The sequence below is a fragment of the Callospermophilus lateralis genome, chromosome 19, assembly GCF_048772815.1.
Source record: "Callospermophilus lateralis isolate mCalLat2 chromosome 19, mCalLat2.hap1, whole genome shotgun sequence".
In the NCBI taxonomy this organism is placed as follows: Eukaryota; Metazoa; Chordata; class Mammalia; order Rodentia; family Sciuridae; genus Callospermophilus; species Callospermophilus lateralis.
Window position 1 is genome coordinate 36,561,838 of NC_135323.1, and position 25,383 is coordinate 36,587,220.

Here is a 25,383-nt window from a genome sequence, read left to right on the forward strand (position 1 = left end):
AAGAAAACTAGAGTAGAATCTAAATGGGAATGTTCAGCTCTGAAGATAATTAGCAAGGTACATATTACTGAAACAAGTAGAACATTTTCTTTTCAGGAGAAATATAACTCAGACTGTCAGAAGCCAAAATTCAATTGAAAAGGCAGGTGCCCAGAAACAAGTTGTTTGACTTTAGCATCTGTAGTAAGAAAATATTCACATTGTTTATTAAAAACTCCACGCTATAACTTCCTGTTCATGGTTCACGCTATGACTTCTTCTTGTTTGTTTCTTGTGTGTGGTGCTGGGACTTGAACCCAGGGCCTCGCACATCCTGCGTGCAATGGCTACTCTTCAGAGTTCTGACAATGCTTCGGGGATCAGGCTGACCCTGGAGATCCCCAGCCCCACCCTTACAAGGCTCCCAGCTTGGGGGACACATTAGAAAGCTCTGTCCTGCAGTGGGGCTTCTGGTACACCAGGGAGGTGGCCGTGGGCTCTCTGCACCCTGTCTAGCATCTGTCTCTGCACAGAACTTCCCACTGAGTTGTGCAGGGGCCCTTCCTCGCTTAGTGACTGATGAGGTGTCATCTTTTCTTTTTCCACTTTAGAGAAGAAATTCAAACACTCACCAACAAGTGTCAAGAACTGGAAGAAACCAAGAAAGAGGAGCCCAGCGCTCCCATGGAAGTGACTCGTGAGGTACGGCTTCATCTCCCATTGGGCACTGGGACTCTCAGCTGACAGCAACACACATGCTTATCCTCACGCCCAGAGCCTTTCTTGACTGTGATGTTGGCCGTCCCACCTCTGTTAGTCAATGTCTGTGATGTGGGTGGTGTGTACAGAAGTTAGGGGCTATGGTTGACCCCTGGTCAGTGGATTGACCTCTCAGACTGGTGTCGGGTCTTGGACGTTTGGGCTGGTGAGAGATCTTCCAGACCTCAAACATGCGGCAAGCTCTGTAGCACAGGGGCTCTCTGACTGTATCAAGGAGGCTGCAGAGACCCAAAAGGCAAGTCCAAAATATGCTTCACTCTCTGGGGGACCCAGGCCTCTTCCCTTCTATCCCTGATCTCTGGCTCATGTGGTGCTGAGTGACAGTGTGGTGAGGACCTGGCCACTGACCCTCTTTGCCCATTTAGATGGATACAAGGAGACAGCTGTGGCTGAGGCAGGCATGTGAGGGTCACCTGCCCTTCCCTGACCCAGGGGTCAGCTGGGTGGCTCTGTCCCTGTTAGCCCCGGGCTACCTGCACTTCTACCCCCTTGTGAATCTTTTCCCAATGCATAGATTCTTGAGATGGCAGGTGTGGTCTGACTCAGTCTAAAAGGGAACAACTTAGGTGTTAAAATCCCGTGGCCACTGTTTGCTCCAGAGGGCTTGTCATGTAAATGTGTGGTGGATGAAGCCAGTGTGGTTTAGAAGGGTCCAAAACGAGCCCAGGTTGCAGCCTCTTCTGCAGTCCCTTCCTGTGACCCTTCTTCTGCCTGCTACAGACCCGAGCAGGGCCTGGAATGCCCCAGACCTGCTGCAGCAGGACCAGTGTCAGCTGCAAGGGGCTGGCAGGTGGCGGTTCCCTTGGCCTCCGGGAGGATGGGCCTGCAGGACTGTCACCTGCTGGTTGTGGAACATAAAGGGGCTTTTGTTTGGTTTTGATCTGGACTGGCTTTCCTCTTCCAAGGCTGGTTTACTTAGCTGGATTCTAATTTTAGGGTCTTTTCATTCAAAGCCAGCTCAAGAGCAGAAGGCAAACTGAAAGGGAGTTTGGAGAAGCTGCTCAGTACATTTCCAGTTACAAATCCAGACACCGCAGCACTGCCAGCTGGGGGAAGCCCGTGGTTCTTTGCGTGTGTGCCAGCCGGGCCCAGGCAGGCTGTGCAGCAACCGTGACCGTGGCACACCCTACTGGCAGTGTGCGTGCTGCGTGAACAGGGAGAGTCCGTCTCAGTCCTTTGTGAAAACATTGCTGCTGCTCAGACAGAGAGTGTGGTTTTGTGCTGTCCCCGAGGGCATGCTTTTGTGGAGGTTTTTCCAGTGCTCTGGATAATGTTCTAAATAACACAGAGTCACTGTCCCTTCCCACTCTCTGTGCACGCTCATGGTTCATCCACTCATCTGATTGCCACACTGCCCACCCCAAGGGACACAGGCCTCTACTGAGTGTTCTCCTGGACTCTCATTCTTGTCTGGTGGTATACCTAGGGCATTGTGTGAGACAAGCTGGGCCTGAGAGCCTCTCTGATCTGTGTCACGCACAGGATGTCACTGAAACCTCTTCTGCAAGTAAAGTGCCCTTGGGGACCAGGGAGGCTACAGGACTTACTGATTTGTTACTTGGCTATTTCTGTAGCCCTGACCCCTGAGAAGTGCTCAGCAATAAAGAAATGTCAGGGTTTCTGCCCGTTGTTAACTTTCAGAGTCATATATCCCTTAGGAAGGAACCCCTTTCCCGCAGACCGTGGGGACAGAAAGAGGCTTTGTGTGTGAAAACACCTCTCTGTCTCTGGCCTGCTCAGGGTTTCTGTAAATCCTCAAAATGGAGAAAAACAAGTGTGTGCTCTTGTGTTAGTGTCTTGGTTGAACACAGAAGACCATCATAGCACCAGTTTCCTCTCTGTACAATAACTAGACACAGATAAATCAGGAAAGGAGGCCTTGGTATAAATTGCTTGTCCCTCCTGACTCATGTGTTGACACCTCAGAAGGATCCAGCTTCATACTCCAGGGCCACCTGCTTGCTTTGAGATCTGTACTCAGGGTCTGTTGCTTCCCAGTAATTGGGATTTAAATTTTCCACTAACTCTGTTCAGCACAGAGAGGCCACATCAGTAAGATGGCAGAGAAGTTCTTTTTCTCCAGGAATTATATCCTTAATCTGTTACCACACCTCTCTGAGCTCAGGCTTTAGGAGATTTCACTTGGTGTCAAAATTTCGTTCAATGTTTTTGTTCTGGCATCTTCTTACATGACCTTGAGATTTGTGTTCCTGCACATGACAGGAGCACATTGAGGATCCCAGGCTTCCCATTGTCCTCGCCGAGACTGGGGCCACAGAAGGCATCACTGTAGTCTGCAGAGAGGCGGTGACGGGTGCTGGCTGCAGTCCATTCTGCAGTAGTGAGGAGCCGCAGCAAACTCAAGAGCACGGTGTGTTGCTCATTCGTGAGCTGGCCGTGTCCCCATCGGTGCAGTATTGAGCAGTCAGTACAAAGAATAAAGTGGGTCTTCAGTTATGACATGAGAGATGCCTATGGCCTGTTTGATGGAAACAACCCCCGCCCCCCAAAAGTATATATATGTAGATACATAGATTTCTTTTTACTGAAAAAAAAATTTTTTACTTAGAAGTATGTCTGAAAGTACTGCCAAAATTAGCTTTTACTCTGGTGAAGTTATAAGCACTTCTTCCCTTTCTTTTGTCTGAATTTTTCTTTTTGGGTACCAGGGATTGAACCCAGGGGCACTTAACCACTGAGCCACCTCCCAGCCCTTTTTTAAAATTTTTTATTTTGAGACAGGGTCTCACTAAGTTGCTGAGGTTGGCTTTGAACTCATGATCCTCTTACCGTAGCCTCCCGATCCACTGGGATCATAGGCATGTGCTACCACCCCTGGCTGGATTTTTTCTTCATAAGCATAATTAGTTTTGCTTCTTTCCTGCTTATAAAAGTATTTCGTTTTGGCTAAGTATGGTGGTGCTTGCCTGTAATCCCAGTTAATCGAGAAGCTGACACCAGAGGATCACAAGTTTGAGGCCAGCCTCAAAATAAAGTTTTACAAGGGCTGTGGGTGTAGCTCAGTGGTAAAGTACTTATCTAGCATGTGTGATGCCCTGGGTTTAATCCCCAGTATCAGAAAAAAAAAAAATCCATTTTAAAGAAAAGGAAGAGTGGCATTAACTGGAAGGTCAGTGTTGTTCAGAGTAAGGGTGTCTGCTCCCAGCCATTCTGGGAGAATGGTTAATTGTAGGTTAAAATGAAGCAGTGCCTCACCAAATTTATATGCATATCAAACTCCATTTCTGTTTTAGCCATCTGCCCAGAGTTGTTGGAGTCATTGTTCCTCCATCTTCTAAGTGGCTGATTTTACCTTTTGGTCACATTGGCATGAAATATGTGACAAGACTTGCTCCTCACTTGAGTGGAATGAGGGTTTGAGAATGAGTCAGGGTCAAGGGAGGCTGTGAGGCCTTTCAGGGGACAATTCAGAACACTACAGCTAGGTGGCAGCATGTGGACCCAGGTGACGCACACCCAGAGAGCCCAGTGATGGGTGGCTGTGCTGATGTGCGGGATTTGTCTGGTCAGGCACGGTGAGACCCCCAGACATGAATGACTGTCACAGAGGTCCACCCTCACACACCCCTAGAAACGGGAGCAGGCGTGCCACATGGGGATGCATAGGGGCGCAGGGGACAGGCAGGAGGCAGCAGTAAAGTATGGCCCAGGGCCTTTGCTCTAGGCAGGACCAGGTGAGGCAAGGGCAGGTGAGGATTGGCTGGGTTGAACAATTCTCGTGGGTACCTGGCCCTGGGTGCTAGGGGGCAGGGAACACTAACTTGGTGCATGAGGGTCACACAAGGGAGCTAGGTGGTGGTGTGGGCTGGGCTTCGTGAGTTGCATATGAAAAGTTTCTCACAGGGAAGTCCTTCTTCCCTAGGAAGTGGTGCCTCTCTCCAGGGTCAGCAGGCCCAAATGTCACAACATCATATAATACAGAAAGTGAAAGGCTTGGTTTCTATACCTAGTGGCCTGCTGATTCTGTTGGGCCATGCACCAGGCATCTCGGCTACACGTGCATGGCCGGAAGCTCACATCTCTCTGTGAGGGCCTTCTATACAGATGAGCTTCTCCACTGAGCTTTAGATGTCAGAGAAATAGTTCAGTATTTTAATTTTTATTGAGAATTGTCCTTGTGGATAATAAATTGAACCCATACATGATAGAAATCAGTGGTATTTTAATGGTCACAATAGCAATTCCTGTTTCTTTGTATCAAAAGCCTTGCTAGAAATATCTTACCTGTAATCCCAGAAACATCATTGTCAAAATATAATATTCAACTTCAAAAATATCCAAAAAAGGACTGCAGAAAACCAGGTAATTTCCCCCCGCAGTGCTAGGATTGAGCTCAGGGCCTTGCCCTTGCTAGGCCAGCATTGCCACTGAGCCACACCCCAGCCCTGAAAGGGGTGCTTCTCAAGTCAAAGATGGCTATTGGAAAGTGCGTGGCTATCTGTGGGTGAGCTCCCTGCAGATGCCGCAGTGGCAGGACAGACTCCTCCTAGGAGATTGCTTCCAGACGAGTCCAGGGCACACGTGCTTACCCGGCATCTGTCGAGGGTGTGGTGGGCAGTGCGGGAACAGGTCCTCCTCAAAACGAATAAGATTCAATAAGTGTGGCCTGCCGTCTGCCAGGTGATGTCCTGCCCAGGTCCTTACAAGATCTTCCCTGCACCAGCCCGTCCACCTTCCATTTCCTGTAGGCCTGCGGAGAGCTCTACACACCCCCTCCCAGCAACAGGCACTCTCAGCAAGACTCTGAAGTGGATTCTGGGCCAGAGGGCTGCCCCCAGCCCCTGTCCCCCATCCCCTGCTCCGATGGAAGGAGAGAGGCTGCCGCCCGGACGCTACAGGCCAGCTGGAAGGCCCACAGACACAAGGTGAGCTCTCCCCAGAGGGCCTGGCGCTCGTGCTTTAAGCTGTTTGTCCAACTACAGAAGGTGTTCAGTTGTTCATGGCACTGGCCTCTGTGCTGGGCACCAGGCTGGTGCAATTGATGTGTAGAAAGAGGTACAGGAAGGGCAAAGGGGGAGGGGAGTCTCCAGGAAGATCACTGTGGCTACTCCTTGGAGGGTAAACAGGATGCCATTTTTTGCTACACAGAAACAAGGCAATGGTGAGTCCTGGAACCCTGTTAGCTCCCCTGGTTTGTCATACGACCCAGCAGGTGGCCTGGGTGGGTTGCAAAAAGCTGTGCATGCAGCCACATCCCGGAAATGCACCCCTGCCAGTCCTGAGCACTGCATCCAAGAGCTCAGGAGTGCTTCAGTTCATGGACACAAATAATGTGGAGAATTGAACTTACCCACAGCCAGCCCTCCTCAGGGGCGCCCTGGGAGGAAGCGCCTGCAGGAGTGGTCCATCTTATCAGGAATACGAGGGTCTTCATTGATAGGCAGCTCTGCAGACAGCCCATCCATAACAGGCTGGGAGACTCCTCTCTGCCCCTTGGGTGAGGGAGGAAAAGCGCTCTCTCCTGAGCCCCTGGGGGGCTCTTCAGGGGTCCCTACCACTGAGACTGCAGTTCTTAAGAGGGAGGCATTGGTGTCCTCAGGTGAGCTTAGTGCTCTAAAAGGTCTACCTAGTGTTAAAAATAAGTTATCACCTTTCCCCCAATTGAACAGACAAATTGACCTTCTGTCCTTGCCTGCACCTCGCAAGACCTTGGTTCTAGTAGGCCAGTGAAGCCTATTGAAATCTTTGTTTCTTCCCAGCTTTTATTATTAAGACTTTTTAAAACTTATGGAAAAGTGGGAAGAACTTACGATATTCAACAGTATACCGGACCCAACTTGCCAGCACCTGGATTCAAGGGTAGTTAATACTCAGCCGTATTTCTTTTTTATATATATAATATTTTCCCCAGATACACTCAAGAGAAAGCTTCAGATATGAAACATTAGCACATATCTTCTAAGAAGGACTTTTTCCTACTTAACCACAATGCCATTATCTTTTTTTGAGGAGGGTGGGTACTGGAGATTGAACTCCAGGGCATTCAACCACTGAGCCTCATCCCCAGTGCTATTTCGTATTTTATTTAGAGACAGGATCTTACTGAATTGCTTAGCGCCTCGCTTTTGCTGAGACTGACTTTGAACTTGTTATCCTCCTGCCTCAGCCTCCTGAGCCACAGGCATGGGCCACTGTGCCTGGCACACAATACCATTATTGCACCTAAGAATATAACAATACTTTTCTATATTGGGTCCTTCGTATTCAGATTCCCCAAATGTGCCAGGAGCCATTCCTAGCTCTCAGTTTCAAGCTGAGATCCAGGCATGGTTGGATTGGGCTCCTCACTGGTTGGTTAGGTCTCAGGCCTTCTCTTTCTTTTTAAAGACATTTCTTTTTGAAGAGTGCAGGCCCCAGTGCCTTATTGGCTGTTCCACACCTCAGATCTGATTGCTTCCCATGGTGTTGTTCAATTTGTTCCTCTGTCCCTCTATTTCCTAAGTAAGAAGTTCTACTGGAAAGAATATCTCGTAGGTGAAACTGTGTTCATCCCACAAGTGAGATGGGTGGTCCCACCTGTGTGTCAGTGTGGTGACTGCTAGCTCTTGCCTAATGATGAAGCAGTAGCCTGCAGAGGGAGAGTCCGCCCAGTGACTGTCCTGCCCTGTCCTCTAACTTAGACTTAGTAACCCCTGGTCACTTCAGATGTTTTCCAAGGGCAGTGTCTTCCCACTCTCATCCTTCTATTTTGTAAAGCAGGGTTTTCCTTTTAGCACACGGACCTGCCTTCTATGCTTCCTCCCACGCTCCCCACCAGCCACACGGGGGACCTGCGGCTCCTAGCTCTTGCCAGCTTTCCTGCCCGAGATGCCCCTTCTCTCCCTTCTCCTGGTCTACTTGCAGGGACTCTCCGGGCCTAGCGGATGGCAGCTGGACCCCTGCATTGCCCTGAGTTCCCCTGTTCCCGGTCCTCCTAAGCAGACAGCACAGTCCCTAGCTATTTCCCTTCAAGTATTAAGGAAATGCCAGTTTCAGAGTAAGGTGTTGTTTTGATGGTCACCTTCAGCAGATCAAGTGACTCTCCCCGTCTGTCTGTTTCCCTCTCAGGGTTGGGAGGAATGTAACTATGGACTCAACACTTTTTATTTTTTCAGTCTTTTTAAAAAAATTAATTATAGACATTATTCTGTTTATCATTCAAATGGCCCTGAATTAGCCCTGGGAGCCCTTTGATCTGGCTCCTGCGCCTTCCTGTGCAGGGCTGGACTTGCCGACTCAGCCATTAAGGTCAGAAGTGATTATTTTCAGCTCTTATTGACTCAGAGCAGAGCAAGATTAAGGATGAAAACTATTGTCAGGAATTCATCCTTCTCATGTTAATTCATTTTTAAAATTTTCTTTATTTCAGAAAAAAAAAAAGGCTGTCCTGAATGAGGTAAGCAAAGTTAATTTCACCAATTTGAAATAACCTGTCTTGACTTTGGAGCACAGTAACCAAGGGGATACTCAAAGACACATCATCAAGTCCTGATTTTCAGGAAATCAAACCAACATTAGACTTAGGATGCCTGAGTAATAGAAACATTGGGTGTTTATTGGAACAATTTTACACTTTCAAATTCATTCATTAGTTCCTTCTTTCAATACACTTTCACTTATCAGTCTGTGTCAAGCAATCTGACGAGCTGAGGTAGAACTCGGGACAGGGCCGGGGTCAGGACTGCCGACCTACAGGCCAGGAGGGTCCCTGTGACGAGGGACCAGGGGAAAAGGGACAAAAGGGGCACCATTGGCAGGAGAGCTATCAGGGACGAGGAGCTAGATGTCCATGTGTCGAGGAGAAGCTAGAAGGGAGGTCAGCAATAAGATGGGGTGTGTTAGAAACCTTCGAGAGCAGTGAGGGTCTGAGCCACCACCCCCTTTTTAGTAATGCACTGAGAAAAATAAACCTTTACCTTGTTCCAGACTTGGAGGCCTCTCTGCCTCTCCACCTTCTCTCTGGCCCTTGTGGGACTGCAGTGTTTTTCCATCTGGGCTGCGGGGAAGGCTGCAGCCTGCAGCCCTGAGGATGGGCAGCTGGCTGCAGGACTTCCCGCTGGCTTCTTCCTGCTACTCTGTGGGCTGAGCAGTTAGATGAGGTGATCCAGGCAAGGACTTTGAGCCCTGATGCTGCCTGGCTGCCAGGTGCTCCAGCAGGCAGCCAAAGCTCTGCCTGGCTCCTGGGGCTGTGCTTCCTATGAAGTTGCTGTCCTTGAAACCCTGTTAGCTCACCTGATCCATCAGACAGCCCAGCAGGTGGCCTGGGTGGGTTGCAGAAAAACTGACCATACACAACCCACATTCTGGAAAGGAACCCTTGCCAGAGAGCTGATGCTGTGTTTAGGACTGTGCCCCACAAAGCGCAGGCCCCAGTGGGGGGCTCCTAATAGCAGTGGGACCCTCCCAGACTTCCTGGCGTCGTATCTGCAGTAGCACCCTGGGCATGCTGCAGGCTTGGCACCCGAGGCTTCAGGTGGACAGTTCAGGTCCAGGTCCTTGTGACAGGAGTTCCCCTTGCTAGCAGGTGCTGGACTGCCAGAGTGGCCTGCCACTCGACATTTAGGAAGGTCCCTTCTTGTCCTCAGCCATGGACACCAAGTGCCACATCAGTACCCAATTCCTGGCCTCTCCATCCTCAACCTGCTTATTCATATGGTGCCATCCTTGCCTCCTGGCCAGCCCCACCCCGTAGCCATTCCCCTGTCCTTACCAGCTATGATGGCCATTTCAAATGTCACTGTCTGGCCTTGCTCCTGTCTTCTGTTACTCCCACGGTACCTGCAGTTCTGAGGCCCTGCCTTCCCCTTGCCCTGTGGTCTTTCACGCGCTGGGTCCCCCCTTCCTGGCCTGCCGCACCCTGCTTATGCCTTGACTGCCTTGTTTTGTGGTTCAGGGTCATCGTACTTTCCTGTAGACCCCTTCCCTGGGGAGTCCTCGTCCTGCCTTCTCTGCCCTTGCCCCACTGAACGACTGGAGGAAAGCACATGACGTGACCCCGGCCAGGTAGCCCTCAGCACTGCCCAGGGCCCCCTCGTCAGTTCACCCCAAGTCCATGGAACCCCCATGTTGTACTCTGTAGCTGTCCCCAGCTCTGTCCCCACTCTCAGCTGATCATCTTGCTTCTGATCCCACTGAGAAACAGAAGTTGTCAGGAGACCTTCAGCTACAGCAGGGCCACCTCCACCCCTAGGACAGCCACAGTTAAAAAACTAGACAACAAGAAGCCCTGGTGGGAGGGTGGAGCCCTGGTGCTCTGCTGGTGGGGATGTGACGCCGTGCAACTTAGCATACCAGGAACATAAGCTCAGTCAGAAGCCAGGCCACACATTGTGTGACAAGAAGTGTCCAGAACAGGTGACCCAAGGAGACAGAAAGTGGGTCACTGGCTGCCAGGGCCAGGGGCAGCAGAGGATGGGAAGTGATGGCTGACAGCCCAAGATTTCCATGTGGGATGAGGGAGAAGACCTAGAGTGATAAGGCAGTGGTCACACAACAGTGTGTGGAGTTAATGCCACTGCCTTGTACCCTTGATGTGTATTTTACAGTTTTTTAAAAAACTTCAAAATATAAGAACACAAGAGCCCTTCCTCATCCTCCTCCTCCTACCAGCTCCAGGCTCCTACTGAAAGCCACCAGCTCCCTGGGCGTTGGAAGGGGCTCAGGGGCTCACTTCCGGCAGCCAGGGCCCCATGCCCATCAGTCCCCTCCTGTGCAGCTTGGTTCCATCAGGATGCAGACATGGGAAGTGCTCCCTGGGCCTGCTCCCCTCCATCTGTTGTCCTTATTCTTTACCTCCCCAAACTCCAGCTCTGCAGTTGCTCACCTCCATTTTAGAACCCACCTGTTCCTATCCAGCAGTCACCAGCTGCTCAACCCAGAGTGGGTCTTTCCCAGGGATCAGCCTGTGACTTGACCCCCTTGAGCCTTTGGTGCTTGGGTTTCTTCTTGGTGGTACTTCTCATCTCAGGGTCTGCAGTGTCTCTGCCTTGACCCTCCTCCAGTGGCACCCAAGGGCAGCAGGACCCTGCAGAGTCCACCTCCTCCCAGCCAGCAGGCTCCTCCCCCACCCCAGGACCACCCCCCACCCCCAGGCCTGGATTCCACCACCTCAAGTTATTGTGCAACTCTCACTTTTCACCTCCAGACCTGCTCTTCCCCGGCACTGCTCATCTTCAGACACGATGCCCACCATATACCTGCTTGCCCCCCCTTTCCCCAACATCCTACCTCCAATCCAGCCAAACCTGGAGCCGCCTGCGAAGTGAACAAAACTCAGCCTCTTCTCCCTGGTCTGCAGCTCCCGCCATAGCCCAGACCCCATCTTCCTGCCTAGGCCGTAGCAATAGTTTCCCCTCCGCCCCCCAGAACTTAATCCCTTGTAGCAGCCAGGCAGATGTTTTAGAATGTCAGCTAGGACCACGCCTTATCTTCCTGTCACACTTAGAAAAGTCCAGAGTTGTTCCTACCAACCTGCATGCTGACCATGCACCAGCCCTCTAGCCTGGTGTACTCTGGCGCACCTTGAGTCTGGCACATTGCTGCCACAGGGACCCTGTGTGCTGCGCCCTCTGCCAGGAAGGAGCCTCCCCCCGCCCTCAGTCTTGCCCCTCACTTTATTCAGAACTGGGATAGAAAGGCAGGTCCTCAGAGCCCCTTCCTGAGTGCCCACACCCATCACTCCCGCCCCATGCCCTGGATTAACTTTCTCACAGCATGTGGCAGTGACACTTGCCCTAGGACGCTAGCTCCTTGCAGGTAGGGCCCTCCTGTCTTTCCACCACTGGATCCCTGGTTCCTAGAACAGGGCCTGAGATTTTGAACCACCTTTTGCTGGATAACAGCTTTGCACATGCTAGATGTCCCTGAAAGCTGTGTGTGGAAGGATTCAGTAAGTGTGTTTTTAATGAATGAGCGAGAAAAGGGTCCAGGGACCCCGCGGGAGGCTGAGCACGTGCTGTCTCTGAAGTAAGATGATGGTGAGACCCACTTTATAGTGTCACCAAAGGGCTGTGTCACCACATGCAAGCTTCGGGCACAGAGGATCCTCATGTGCCTTCCCTCCGTCTTTGGTTGGCTTCATTTACAGCCAGTGCCGTCACCTGTCAACTGGCAGTACTTCTTTTGAGGCTCGGTCGGCTGGGTGGCTGCTGTACTTCGGTGGGTTATTTGTCCTTCATAACTGGTGGCCTCTCCCCTTCCCTTGCATACTCGCTCCTTAGTCTGTGTGTATGACATTTCCGTCACCTTGCCTTCAAGAAAAAGCGAAAGGGCTTGTCTTCCTGACAGTCATTCCAGAAGCATCTTGTCATTCTCCTAAGTGTTCTGAGAGCAGCGAGTGCTCTGCCACACGGGAGAGTTTGAGCCAGGCAAGAGGCAGGGTCATTCAAAACCCAGTGCCTCCCCCAAACTGCAGGCCTCAACTCGGGCCTTGGGAACCTGTGCTCACTCTTAAGAAAATCACTAGTTTTAAGGCCAAAGGATAAGTAGGTCCCTTGCGATTGTTCTGGAGACCTTTGTGGGTTTTAGAAGATGCCTATAATGTAGATGAAACAATAAACTCTCCCAACCTGAAAACGCGTCTGGGTGAAGCACGGGCTGATGCTGCAGCCACGAGGTCCACCTAGCATCTGGCTTGTGCGTGTGCCACAGTGGTTCTGTCCCCTGTGGCATGAGGCGCCTGAGCCTTTTCTTCCAGGTGGAAGGGTGGTGAGGGAGAGTGAGGGAGAAGGCTCTGAGCAGCTCTTTCGGTTACACAGTAGTACAGGAAGGCGTTTCCTCTGCCCGTACAACTTCTCCTTCTAGAATCTTCCTTACCCTCCCCACCATCTACCAGGGGAATTTAAGTTTCCCTCTCCCTCCTTTTTTCCCTGCAGGCGGCCACTTTGCTCCAGGCAGTTTTCCAGGGACATCTAGCCCGAACAAAGCTGTTACTGAGCAAATCCTGTGGTTCAGAATCTCCGGGTCTGCCGGGTGTTCCAGAGCAGGTAACATCCAGGTGGCGGGACGCAGGCCCAGTTCTCTCCATCGCCTCCTCTCTCGTGCTTCGTCAGCCAAGGAAAGCTCACTCGGGCTCTCTCTCGCTGTCTTGCCTGCTGGGTGGGTGTGCCCCACACTCCAGCCTGTGAGCCCAGCTGTGGCACCTCTGGTGCTGGCCCCGGTGGACTCCGCCTTAGAGGCCAGATTGTCTGAGGTCTGGAGACTCAAGTGGCACATTTGCCTCGCAGGGAAGCCAGGTGCTAGTACAGGTTTATGCTCCCATGTCGGCCCCCTCCTCAGCAAAGAAGACGTTTATTTAAGAATCTCCAGAGTTTCAAAATGAACATCCTACAAGCAGGAATCTGATTAGGACAGCAATAATGGGGGACACCTGAGAAGGCACTTGTTCAGCCCCCCCATGCTTGGTTGCTGCGCACAGAGCCATGCCGGCAGGGCTTGCCAAACTGTTCTCTCCCTGCTGTTATTATACTGCAGAGCTCGCCCACGCCCTGTGTCCCAAGCCCCAGTGCCCAGGCTGAGAGCAGCCCAGGGCAGGAGGAGGCCATCACCACCATCCAGTCTGTCCTCCGGGGACACCTGGCTCGGGCCAAGCTCACCAGGTGAGTGGGGGTCAAGGTACGCAGCCATGCTGTGTCATGGGGGAAGCCCGGTGCAGGGGCATGGCAGTGAGCTGGTGCAGTGCCTGCTGTCTGTGAGCCAGGTCCTGGCCTGTAGCCATGGCAAGAGTTAGACCTTCTGGGAAATTTCTCACATAGCCATGGCGTGGGCCACAGGATCTGGCCCTCTGCAGGAGGGCTTCCTAGAGGTGCATCTTGGTGCTGGGTGGAAACAAGATGAAGGGGTCCATGCCACCTTAGCATGGCAACCATCAGTTGGCAAACTGTGGTCAGCCTGGGCTAACACACCATCCCTTTTTAAAGAAAAATGTGACATGATCCCAGAGTTCAGCAAGACACAGGTGTTGCCAGGACCCTCCCGCAGCTGCCCATCCACACAGGACAGACTGGGTCCCTGCATCCCTGCTAGAGCACCCATTTTGGTCAGCTCACAAAGGTGGCGTTTGCAGAGTGTGAAGGGTCTGGGACCCCAGGCAGGCGTGCTGCTCCCCTGTCCCACCCTGTAGTCACAATCATTCTCCTCCTCAGACCCTGTGCTGCGTGGCAGAAAATGGCAGCTACCCACTGCTTTTGAGTGTGCAGCTTCTCTCCACAAAGGAGAGCCAGACAAGTCTGAGTCTCAGTTTGCAACCATGTGGTGTAGGACGTGCCAAGGGCTTGGCTTAGGTTGGCCACCACCCCGGGGCCGTCAGCCAGACCAGGAGGTGGGCAGCTGTGTGTTGTGGTCATGTTCACTGGGAACCAGAGACGGAGGGGGCAGGAAGATGGCTGCAGTCAGCTTATAAACCTGCACGGCCTGACCTCGGTGTGGGCCTGAGGACTTTTGAGGCTCTTGGGCCAGAGCACAGTGTCCATATGGTGGGACAACTGCCCGGGCAAGTTGGTGAGCACTGTCCAGGCCCAGGTCTTTCTGTCTTCCAGCTCCGGTGGTGAAAGGACAGCCACCTCCGCACCTAGCAGAGCTGCTCCAGTCACGCACCCAGAGGCCTCCCCACCCTCCCGGACGGCTTCTCCTGGTAAGGACACAAGGAGCCGCGGGCCCTCCAGGGGTTAAGCCAAAAGAATAGCCACCTTGTAGGCAGTTTGGGCAAGTGAGGAGGCAAGGGAGGCTGTCACACGGTGGCCACCACCCCGGAAACCAGGAAGACCCTCTTCCAGTGTCCTCCCTGGCAGGGCACTTGCTCACAGGAGCTCCTTGCTCACAGCTCTGCTGACCACACGTCCATTCTGCGTGCCCAGCTTTGTGTCCTCATTCTCCTCAGCTACAGCCTGAGCTAGGGGGTTTTCCTCCTTGTCTGTTCTCTTTGTTTGTTTATTTGTTGTGCCCCTGCTCCACCCACCCTGACGGTGATCCCCACAGGCCCCGGACTTTCTCTGGGGTCACTCTGCTCATGTGCAGAGTGGGGAGTGGTGCAGAGACGGCTGGGAAATCCCTCTCAGCCCCCACATCGACGAGCCTGAGTCCTGCCTCACGCTCAGTGCAGACCCGCAACAGCTGCTTGCAGTGGCGGCCTCTACCACTGGAGAGCTGGCGGGAGTGACAAGGCAGTGGGAGGCTGGGGGCCGTCACCAGCAGGGAAGTGGAGTCCAAAGCTTAACTGTGAGCACAGCCTGCTGGGTCCTGTGTCCCCGGACACCCTCACACAGGGAAGTCGTGGCACTTAGCTCCGAGGCCTCCGGTGGAACCAGGAAGGGTGGGTGGGAAAGAGCAGGCACTTGCTATGACAAGGTAGAAACAGCCAGGGGTCACCAGTCGGTGACAGGACGCAGTGCCTTATGTGCAGTGGGTCCAATTTGCCTCTTCAGGTGAGAAGAGCCAAGTGAGCGGTGAGGAGGTTGCAGAAGATGAGCCAGAGGAGCCCGCAGGCGCTCAGCCCCACGCCGGTAAGTGTGGGGGCTGATGGCAGGTGAGGTTGTACCTTCCCACGGGGGTCACCCTCGTTCTCTGATGACAGAATAGTCGCACTTAAGGATAAGGCCATAAGTCAGAGCCTTCCCAGGCCTGGTGGCCTGTGTGCTCTTAGCCGGCCATCTCTTTCTGGGTAGGCATGCCCCTTCGCTCCCCAGGGACACATTAGGGAGGGAAGCACATTAGGAGGCATGTCTCGGAGGGGACAGGACACAGCTGCTACCCAGCTGAGAATCTCACTCCATGTTTAGCCTGGAAACACATCTGCAGTTGCCTTTCACCCACTGGAGCCATTTTTCCGTGGCTTTATTAGAGCTGGAGCATTTTGGACTTTGACATTCTCTCCAAAACTTGCATCTGCTAAGCTGAGTGAGCAAAGATCAGCAGCCCCAGGATTTTCAGGAGCGACATGCAGGCACCAAAGCCTGAAAGGCCAGCAGCCTGCTTGTAACCCTCTGCGCCTAAAAGGCTTTAAATTGTTCTCTCAAAGCCCAGTTTACGCTGATTCTCAGACCTGGTGTTTGACGACCTTTAGATTATTTGATCAGGGCTGAAGTGTTCATTGGTGCTGCCCTTTCCTCCTCTTGCTAAATGTAAGTGAAGTTGAAGAGGCAGATTCACCCACCTGCCCGAGAGTGTGATCTCAGGTCGCGTCCAGGTGCTCTGCCGCCACTGGCCTAAGGCCACGGGTCTGTGTAAAGTATAAGCGAAGCCTTTGTTTGACCTGATGGTGTTTTAAAAAAAAAAAAAAAAGATGAAAATAACCTTGAAAATGGATGTTTTTAACTTTAATTTTTCACTTTCATATTAATTTCTTGAAAGTTGCAGGAAAAAAAAATCTGCCACAGTTCTGGTATCTGCCCGTGGTTGCTTAAACTCCCCTGTTCCTAAATCTCAACACAGCAGCTGGTCCCTGTTTATTAGCAGTGAGAGTAAGGCTCTTTTCTGAGGAGCCCCCGGGCTCTGCTGTGGTGGGAACGGCCCCTTCCTCAGTGGCAGCCCTCCCTCCTGTCTGTCCCCACTCAGCCTGGAGGTGGCGCCTCTTTCCAGCAGAGAATAAGGATTTAAAGTGTTTACATGGGGCGCTCACAGTCACCAGTGCCCCTTTGTCTCATCCCGAAGCCACACCTTGAGCCAGGAACCTGGTTCTCTCCCAAGTGGCTATTAGCCCTGTCTTCACAAGGGCTGGCCCTCCACGGAGGGTCCAGTTCCTTGCACAAATGTTTCAAGTTGAGGATTCGGAGCTGGGAAGTAAGAGAGGGCTTTCTGGCAGTGTATACGTGGCCTTTGGCTCCCTCCTCCTGGGAAGGACCTTGGGCTTGCCTGCCAGGAGGTGTTGGTGGTGTAGTGTGTCCATGCTGGCTGGCAGCCCTAAGTAGAGAGCCACTTGTAACTTGGCGTGGCTGACCTCACTCCTCTTTTTTTCAGCCGGGTCCTCCTCCATGGAGCTACAGCCCATGAAGCCCCCAGCCCTGGATGACATCAACTCCGATGACTCCGATGATGTTGTCTTTATGCCACCTCTGCCCACAAAGAAAACCCCCTCCCCGTTCTAGGTCCCTGGCCATTGTCTCCAAATGGTGACAGCTGCCAGGGACAGGTTAGGTAGGGTTAAAGGACAAAGCACATTCTAGAGAATTCATAACTAAATTGGAAAGATGATTTATCTTCCTAGAGAAAGAATGATCCCTCCTGCACCTCCGCACCCATCAGTTTCCTTGTATTTTGCTCTTTGGTCTGTTGGAGGAATCCTGGCAGCCTTTCTCTTCCTCTCTGGGGAAGCACAGGGAGCCACCTTGCTCTGCCACCTCCTGCCACAGCACCCAAAGTGGTTTTCAGTGCCCACAGGCCTATTCCCCCTGCATTGGGGACAGCCAAGGAGCTCTGTAAAGATGATGCTCTCCTAACAACCTACACCTGACCTTGACCTTGACCTGTGAGGAGCCACCTCAACAGGAGTCCGGGACATGCTACCCATCCTCATCCTGGATGCCATAACCAACGTTGGCCCCCTGGGGTCCAGTGGAAGCACCCTTGCACCTTTGCGGGTGAGCCAGGCTTCCCCAGCTCCACAACAGGATGTAGCCACTTCTAAGCCAGTGAGGAGCTGCAGATCCCAGGGCCCCACAATGAGCTCCCACCCGCAGGTCCCCTTCTCCCTCTTCCTTCCCCTGGGTGCTGCCTAGAGCTGCCCTTCCTGGGAAGGAGTCTGGGTGGAGTCTCGTGAGTGGACAGACACTGGAAAGTAGAAGAGAGTAATCACAGAAGCAGCACCACACCTGGTTTTGCAGAAGAAACAGGTGGCTGCTTCCCACTCTGTCACCAGGGCAGGTGCCTTAGCCTCCAGGGTCATCCTCAGGGAAGCAGGGTAAGAAGACAGGCCTGTCATCCTGGAGAAAGCAAAGTCTCGGGTGGGGACAAGTCTCGTTTGGGGTCTAGAGGTAGCTCCGTTACCCTTGGGGTGGAGCACACTGACCTGGTGACCCCACAGAAGCTGGCTGAGGTGTACACTGTGGAATTTCCTTGAGGAGCCCACAGTTTGGGTCTCATCTGTGAAATTAGCCCTTGCTGGTGGGCAAAAATTAAGAGCCTCAGCTTGGACAAGGTTTTGAGAGTGTCCAGACCCTGAGTAGCCCAAGTCCACTCTTCAGAATCCCTGCAGACTGGGCTGCTTCAGTGCCAGCCACTGGGGAACTTCCCACCTGGGGCTGGCCATTGTCCTAGGAGGGATCTGATGTTAGAAAGCTCCTTCTTGGACCAAACTGATGGGGGCACCTAGGGGTCTTACCTTTAGGTACAGTCTCATTCCTTGGGTGAGCCCCCCCACACACACAACTGAACAGCCAGTGCTCTTGAACATGGCAGCTTTCCAGTGTGATCTCTGGGAAGTTGGGCTGCATTTGGCTTCAACAGGTCCAGCAGGGACTGGAGCCTGTGCTGACCAGAGCATGGGGGCCTCCCTGCCTCTTTGTGATGGGGCTAAGTGAGGCTGGAGGACCTGTGTGCCACACAGGTTGGTGCCCAGTGCCTTCTCCACCTAGGCTCTGCTTACATGGTGAGTAGAAAAACATGGTGCCAGGGGCCTGGCTGTTGTAATTTTTTCCTGTATTTGGACTGTGGATTACTGAATCCATTTTCTTTTTCCCACTGAACTGATTGGAGTCTTGACTGACCTTGAGTCTGACATGAGCCCTCTGTAGACCTCCTTCACTGGATCCCTTAGGTGTGTCCCCTAGCAGCCTGCACCCTCCTTCAGCACCTCACACCCACCCACTGAGTGCAGGAGGCAGCACAGGTGGCCCATTAAAGGAGGGCATTTCTACATCATTCACTCCTCGGGACCAGTGGCCCGAGTTCTAGATTATGGGGTTGAAGATTTTTTTTTTTCTGACAGGGACGTCCCTGCCTCAGGTTTGGTGAACAAGCCTATGCTTGTTGTACCTCCGAGAGGCTGCTGGGGGTAGAAGGGTACCCCAGCCCATGGCCAAGGGCTGTCCATTCGAGGCATCCCATTTACGTGAACTGTAAGGGGCCTGGCCAAGGGGCAGTGCCAAGGAGTTTAAAAGCAGCCCCTGGGCTTGAGTTTTCCAAGAAAACGCCCTGAGAATTGTAAATATGTACATTGTCCTGTCTATTTTGGTAAGCATTGTTGATCAATTAAAAGCAAATGTTCTGTCTTAAAGCTACCTCAGTAAGTGACAATACCTCAAGTCTGTCTTCAGCCACCAGCTCCAGCTGGTCACCCAGTCCTCTGCTGGGACTGCTTGCCTGGCTGTTGTGCCACATGGCATCATGACCCAAGGCCTGGGCTCTGGGATGGTGGGGACAAGAGCTGCTGCTGGCTTGGGCAGGAGGGGAAGAGGCCAGCAGCCAGGTCAGCCTAGAACTTCACCTTCCTGTGAAGGAAGAAGAGACCGCCCCCTTCTGGGTAGCAGGATAGCCATGGAGAGAGCCTTTTGTTGCAAAAGTGCAAGAGGAAGGGGGCTCAACCCTGACCTTCACCGCAACACCACCACATCACCTTGAACTTGAACAGTAGCAAAACCACCTGCCGCTACAGGCTGCGTAGATAGTCCAGATTTAAGAGAAAGACACTTTCTCTATCCCACGCCCTCTAAACAGGACAAGTGAAAATCTAGACCTGGCTGCACTGTGTGGGTGGCAGCCACACCTGCTGACCTGAGCTGGTGCTTGCAGGTGTGTTGGACCAGGTGCATACTTCATGCGGATCCCTGTCCCTGCTGCTCATTTTCACGGAAGCACTGCGTGTAGGACTTAGGTATTCCCAAAGATTTACAGGAGGCTGGCTAGCTTGGGACACCGCCCTGGCAGGACCTTTCCAGGATGTTGTCCCTTGGCTAGGACACTTGGGGTAGGGAGTGCCCTTCTGAAGATTCCAGGTGACTTAGAGAGGTGAATCCAGGTGGTACCATGGCTGTCCACCCACCAGACACAGCTCATGGAAGGGGCTGGGACCAACTAGGCTGCCCTGAAACTAGCCAAATGGAGACAAGGTGTACATGCACAGGGCACAGCCTGTGGCAGGTGCATTTCGGGGGAACTCAGCAGCAAGTTTCTGTGGGGAGTGTGACCCCAGAGAGAGACATGCAGCATGGAGAGCAGGCCTGAGCAGTCCACCAAGGAGTAGCAGAGGGGCCAGAGAAGGCAAGACCCCAGCCTCCCAGCCCCTCAGCCCTCTACCCATGGGACCTGACTGCGAGGTTGGTAGGCGGAGCCAACCGGGGCTACATCCCCAGGCCCAGAGCCTGGTGTTTAGACAAAGTAGGTGACATATTAGGGACTGTTGGCTCGAGTGAGTCTGTGCATTAGTGCAGGCCTCTGGACAGATGACCCTGACCACATATGAAGGCTATGTTCTGCCTGGTGAATGTCTTTTCTTGTCTTCTGACGAGGGAAGTGAGGACTGTGCTCTCTGTCCCTCAGATGGACCAGAATCCTTCCCTACAAAAAGACCAGTTACATTAGAAAAAGACCATCCTAGCTCAGATCCACCAAGCCCAGCCGTTTTGCTTCACTTTTAAAAATATAAATAACTTCTGTGGAAAGCACTGTAACCTTCAAGATCTAAATAAAAATTCCATTATAACCTGTCTAAACTAATTCTGAAATTCCTCCTTGGGTGTTAGAAGCAGTGTTCATGCTCGGCACGGAGAATATCTGAGCGCTGGAGACTTAACAGGAAGACGGTGCCATGGGCACACGCGGTTTCTCAAGGATCCCACCTCCCCAGGGGCCTCCTGGAAGCACTAGCACTAGGCTGACTACCCCAAGCAGGGAACCCCAGAGCCTGGAAAGTACCCAAGAGGAACTAAGTCTGGAGGCTGAAAAGGAACTCTCAAGATGGCTCAGGGGACTTGGGAGTTGATCTGATGATCTTTGGAGTGTTTTATTTATGATTTCTCACACCTCACACATAATTTCCTTGAGAATCTTTTGGAAAGAGAGTCTGTCGTTTCTTGTGCTACTTGTTCCTGGCCTTTGTAAGGGAGGCATTTGTCTAGATTGCCCTTGCTTCCTTCCCATGATGCAATCTTGCTGTTTCTCTGTACATGCCCCTAAAAGGGGGTGATCTGCCGCAGGAGCCCCAGCTTCCTGTGCCTCGGGCATTTCACTTGGGTCCTCCTTGGGGCTGGGGTTTGAGAGTCGCTCCCTGCCACGTGGGTATTCTGAGTTGTCATGGACACCCTATCCCTCTAAATTTCTGTTTCTTGGACACAAATGAGGAACTTGAACATCAAGAAATAAAAATGTGTGTACGTGCGGGAATTTCTCCAGATTCTGCCTAATCGTTGTTTCTGGAACAGGGAGAGTATAATTACAAACACAGACGGCCATGCCAGAAAGAAACAACTTGGTACCTGGGCTTTGTTTGATACTTTGCTGAGCAGCCAGGTGCGTCTGTGACTTCCTTCCCACCATGCCCTCCCTGTAGTCCAGTCCCAGGTCTGGTTTGTCTGAAACCCAGGGACTTGGGTGCTAGCTCTGGCATTTGCCTGGGTTCGTCTTTGTACCCAGATCACATGAGTGTCCAGTTGACAAATGTGGGAACTTCTGCTTTACAGAGGAGCTGGCCAGGCCTGCAGAAGCCGGTGGGACTAGGATGCACAATCACCCAGCCGCAAACCCCCAGCTACCGACAACCTGCCTGTGAGCTGGTCTAAGAGCAGATCAAGGCAGCCCCTGCCTAGCTGGAGCTGAGGGAAGGAAGAAAATGAGGCCTCCCGTCAAGCCTGAGGTTCTAAATGAACACAGAGGCCATCAGTGACTTACCCTTACACGTTTGCACACACACACAATCCCCTGCCCATTCCTACCACTGGATTTTGTGCTCTTGGGAATCTGTTCCAGCTTGGCCTGGAAGAATCATGCTGGTCTTAAAGACCTGAAGAGCGTAGCCCCAGGTTCTAGCCAAGGCGTTTTTATTTTTATTTTATTTATGTATTTGGTACCAGGGATTTAAGCTAGGAGTACTTTACCACTGTACCACATCCCCATTCCTTTTTGAGACAAGGTCTTACAAAGTTGCAAGTCTGGCCTTAAACATGCCATCCTCCTACTTCAGTCTCCCAAATAGCTGGGATCCCAGGGGTGTGCACCTCCATGCCCAGCTCCAAGACAGGTTCAAATATGACATTTTCCCAAGTCCTCGGGGGACATTGAAAAAAGAAGAGTCTGAAGCCCTAGTTCCTTTTGGCATTGATGTTGGGTTCAGAATATGAGGATGAGGGACAGGTTGGCCCGGCTTCATGAGCACCAGCTAATGGCCTTGAGCCAGCACTTTCCCAACAGCTCCTGCGGGCTGGGCCCAGTTACAGCGCTGAGGGGCGGCCCCATTAGACAGTGCCCGCCAAGGAATCTGGATGAGGTTTCCATGGTGCTGTGTCCCTTTCTGAATGAGGAGAGGGGGTGCCTCTGAGCTATTCATTAATTAAGCCCAGAACAGCCCGGGATTCAAAGGAAAGGTCCTATATGTGCCAAGGCTCCTGAGCTGCCATTCACCGGGCCCAGCCTGGGGGCTTTCTTCTCCCGGCCTCTCCCTTCCCAGGCCTGGCTTCCAAGGGATGAAAGTGGAGAGGCCGCGTGGGCAGGGTAGGGGCACAGCTCGCATAATACATGAAAAGGGCGGCTCCCTGCTAACAGCCGCCTCCTCGCCCACCCCTCCGCAGACCTGCCTCCTCTGTCGTGCTGTGCCAGCACTCGCTGCCGCCTTTCTGCTGCCCTTCCCGTGTGATCACGCGCCTCCCTCCTTTTTGAATTTTCTTCTACTCCTGGCACTCGGCCCCTTCCCCTGTTAATGGAGGTGACCCCATTGCCCCGACCTGCCCATCCCTCTATCTACTGGAAATTGTCACACACACAACGGAGGCCTCCAGCTCAGCTCCTTCCAGTTCTCACATTCCTTCACCCCAATCCGCTCCTGGTCAAGTGATCATCACAAGCCACACGGTGGTCACCATCAGAGACCTGGGGATCGCCCTCATTTCCCTCCACGTCCTCAGCCCTCCCACAGCACCAGGCCCTGCAGCAAGGCAGGAGACCCAACCAGCCATCCCCATGGGCCATGTGCACACATACACACAGCACATGCAACACACATGCACAAACACGTACACCCACATACAGATACTTGCATTCATACAGACATGCACATGTGTATGCACAATGCAAACACACATGCACAAAGACGCATACACAAAACACATGAACACATGTACGCACATGCAAACAGACACCCACACACAAATACAAACACACACTTGAAAGTCAAGCCAGTTTGATGCTCTTTCATTTTTTGGCGGGAGGGCAGGCAGGGGGATGGTTACTGGGGATTGAATTCAGGGGCACTTGACCACTGAACCACATCCCCAGCCCTATTTTGTATTTTATTTAGAGACAGGGTCTCACTGAGCTGCTTAGTGCCTCACATTTTCTGAGGCTGGCTTTGAACTCTCGATCCTCCTGCCTCAGCCTTCCAAGCCATTGGGTGGACAGGCATGTGCCACGGCACCCGGCACTACTTCATTTTTTCAAAGACAAGATCACGAAAAAGAAAGCATGTCTGGCCAACTTAAAAACGAGGACTTTTTATCCATGTGGATGAAACTGTCAATGGCCCACTGACTAATAAGCAGTTTGACCAGACACCATACTTACAGATTTGAAATTGCATCTAAAATAAAGCATTAAGGCCCTGGGGGTGTAGCTCAGTGACAGAGCGCTCACCTCGTATGCTCTAGGCCCTGGGTTCCATCCCCAGTGCCATCAATAAATAAATAATAGACATCAGCCTAGAAACACCCACTGGAGGGGCTCTGGGGTGCCTGCTCCGTCGCACCTTTGCCACCACGTCTTGAACCACCTTATGCAGTCCCCATGCATCTTGACCCCCATCGGAGTTGTTTGACATTCCCACAGTGATTTAAAACCCCAAGTAGGTCAGGCTGCCCCCCGACCCCAAGGCCTTCATGCCACTGCGCACCACCCAAGGGTTGTCTGTGGAGGCGGCTGGTAGCTTCCCAATACCACAGAGTAACCACTGACTATGTGTTAAAGTCATCTTTTAAGGCTGATTCACAGTGACGCCCAATCCTTGCAAATGAGAGGATCTACCCCTGGCATCATGACTAAGCCTGAGCTAAATTCCTCTCATGTGTTTGCAACTAGTCCATCAGGCGAGCCCTGTCAGCACCGCTTCCGGCTGTGGCTCCTCAGTCTCTCCAGACATGATGTAGCTGTAAGAAGCAGCTAATTGAGAGCCTGGCGCTGGGAGATACTTTCTAAGCACTTAAGAATTCATCTCCCTCTTATCCAAACGATATGTTTTTCCCCTCCCCTTACATTTGAAACCAGGGCCTTTCTCACCCTTCCTACTCATGTCCCCTCACACACCCAACCTTGGCCTGCAGGACCCCACTCGGAGCACGGCAGCCTCCTGACTCTGCTCCCTGTCAAGTCCTTCCTCCTCCCAAGGCCAATGGCTCTTCCCTTTCCTGCCTGCACAGGGTCATCCCACTCTGATTGTTTCATTCCCATATTCAACCGGAAGGACCCTCTGGCCATTCATTTTATAGAAATGATACTGTGTTTATTTTTTAAAAGAAATCTAACATTTTCTAAAACAGAGTAGCTACACTTGTTCACCATTCCCTACTCAGAAATAACTGCTTTGGTATTTGATAAATATCATGGCAGACATCTCACTCTGCATTTATGCATGAATGGATGGAAGAAGGATGGAGGATGGATAGATGGATGGATGGATGGAGGGATGGGCACGTGATAGAAGATGGATGGAAGGATGGTTTGGTGAGCATATGGAGGTATGCATGCATGGATAGGTGGAGGAATGGATGGGTAGATGAGTGGGTAGGTAGATGAATGAAGTAGTGGTCACATGGATGGATGGATAGAAGGATGGATGAATGGATGAGTGGATGGATGAAAGGAGGGAAGAACAGGAGGAAGGGAAGGGAGGAAGGCAAATACCACACAAAAATAATAGAATGTGATATGAACAGAGACAGAGATGTACTATTTTGATTTTTTAAATACTGTACTTACTCGATTTTAGCAGAAAAAAAGGGAACTTGAAGGAATTGCTGAACTGTTGAGCTCTCCCTGTTTTAAATCTCTGAGCTCTGTGTTCTTGCATTCATGCTCTTACCAAGTTCTTTAGCACAAAGCTAAACTTGTGCCAAGATTTCTTCTGTCCTTTCGATACTGTTTTCTGACACCCTGAGTTTTTTGTCTGTCATTTCCAAGCAGTGTGTCTTATACCCTCTGTCTCGTGTACCATGTTTTGAGATTGCTTACGCTTCACGCACACTGCTCTTTCTCTGATCTACTTTGGCATGGGGTGCGTTCTACTCCATGCTTTATCTGAGCCCTGATCCAGGAATGCTGGCAGCTTCTGGGACTGCTCCTGAATTCTAAGGTGTGGGAGGATGTCAAAAGGGCCCTGAGCCAGATGCACACAGTGGGCCGGTGTGGTGGGGACCACAGGGCTCAGGAGGGCTACAGAGGCTGATGGTGGTTGGGGATGGACATGCAGGCTTTGCTGAGGCATTTGGACCAGGCCCT

General features: G+C 52.1%; 1 protein-coding gene across 4 annotated transcripts in view; it reads left to right on the plus strand.

Annotated features, from left to right (window-relative positions):
- The window catches only part of Iqce (IQ motif containing E), a 48,539-nt gene extending 28,405 nt beyond the window's left edge, over positions 1-20,134 (plus strand). For 2 of the 4 annotated variants that reach the window (XM_076840156.1, XM_076840157.1), the window contains exons 15-22: positions 591-681; positions 5,469-5,645; positions 8,129-8,155; positions 12,633-12,743; positions 13,231-13,355; positions 14,295-14,389; positions 15,180-15,257; positions 16,711-20,134. In XM_076840156.1, the coding sequence (XP_076696271.1) occupies positions 591-681; positions 5,469-5,645; positions 8,129-8,155; positions 12,633-12,743; positions 13,231-13,355; positions 14,295-14,389; positions 15,180-15,257; positions 16,711-16,838 (832 nt within the window). In that variant the 3' untranslated portion in view covers positions 16,839-20,134. Of the gene's footprint in view, positions 1-590; positions 682-5,468; positions 5,646-8,128; positions 8,156-12,632; positions 12,744-13,230; positions 13,407-14,294; positions 14,390-15,179; positions 15,258-16,710 lie in introns of those variants that run through there. The other 2 variants (XM_076840158.1, XM_076840159.1) reach the window with 2 other exon arrangements.
- Positions 20,135-25,383: the final 5,249 nt, after the last annotated feature.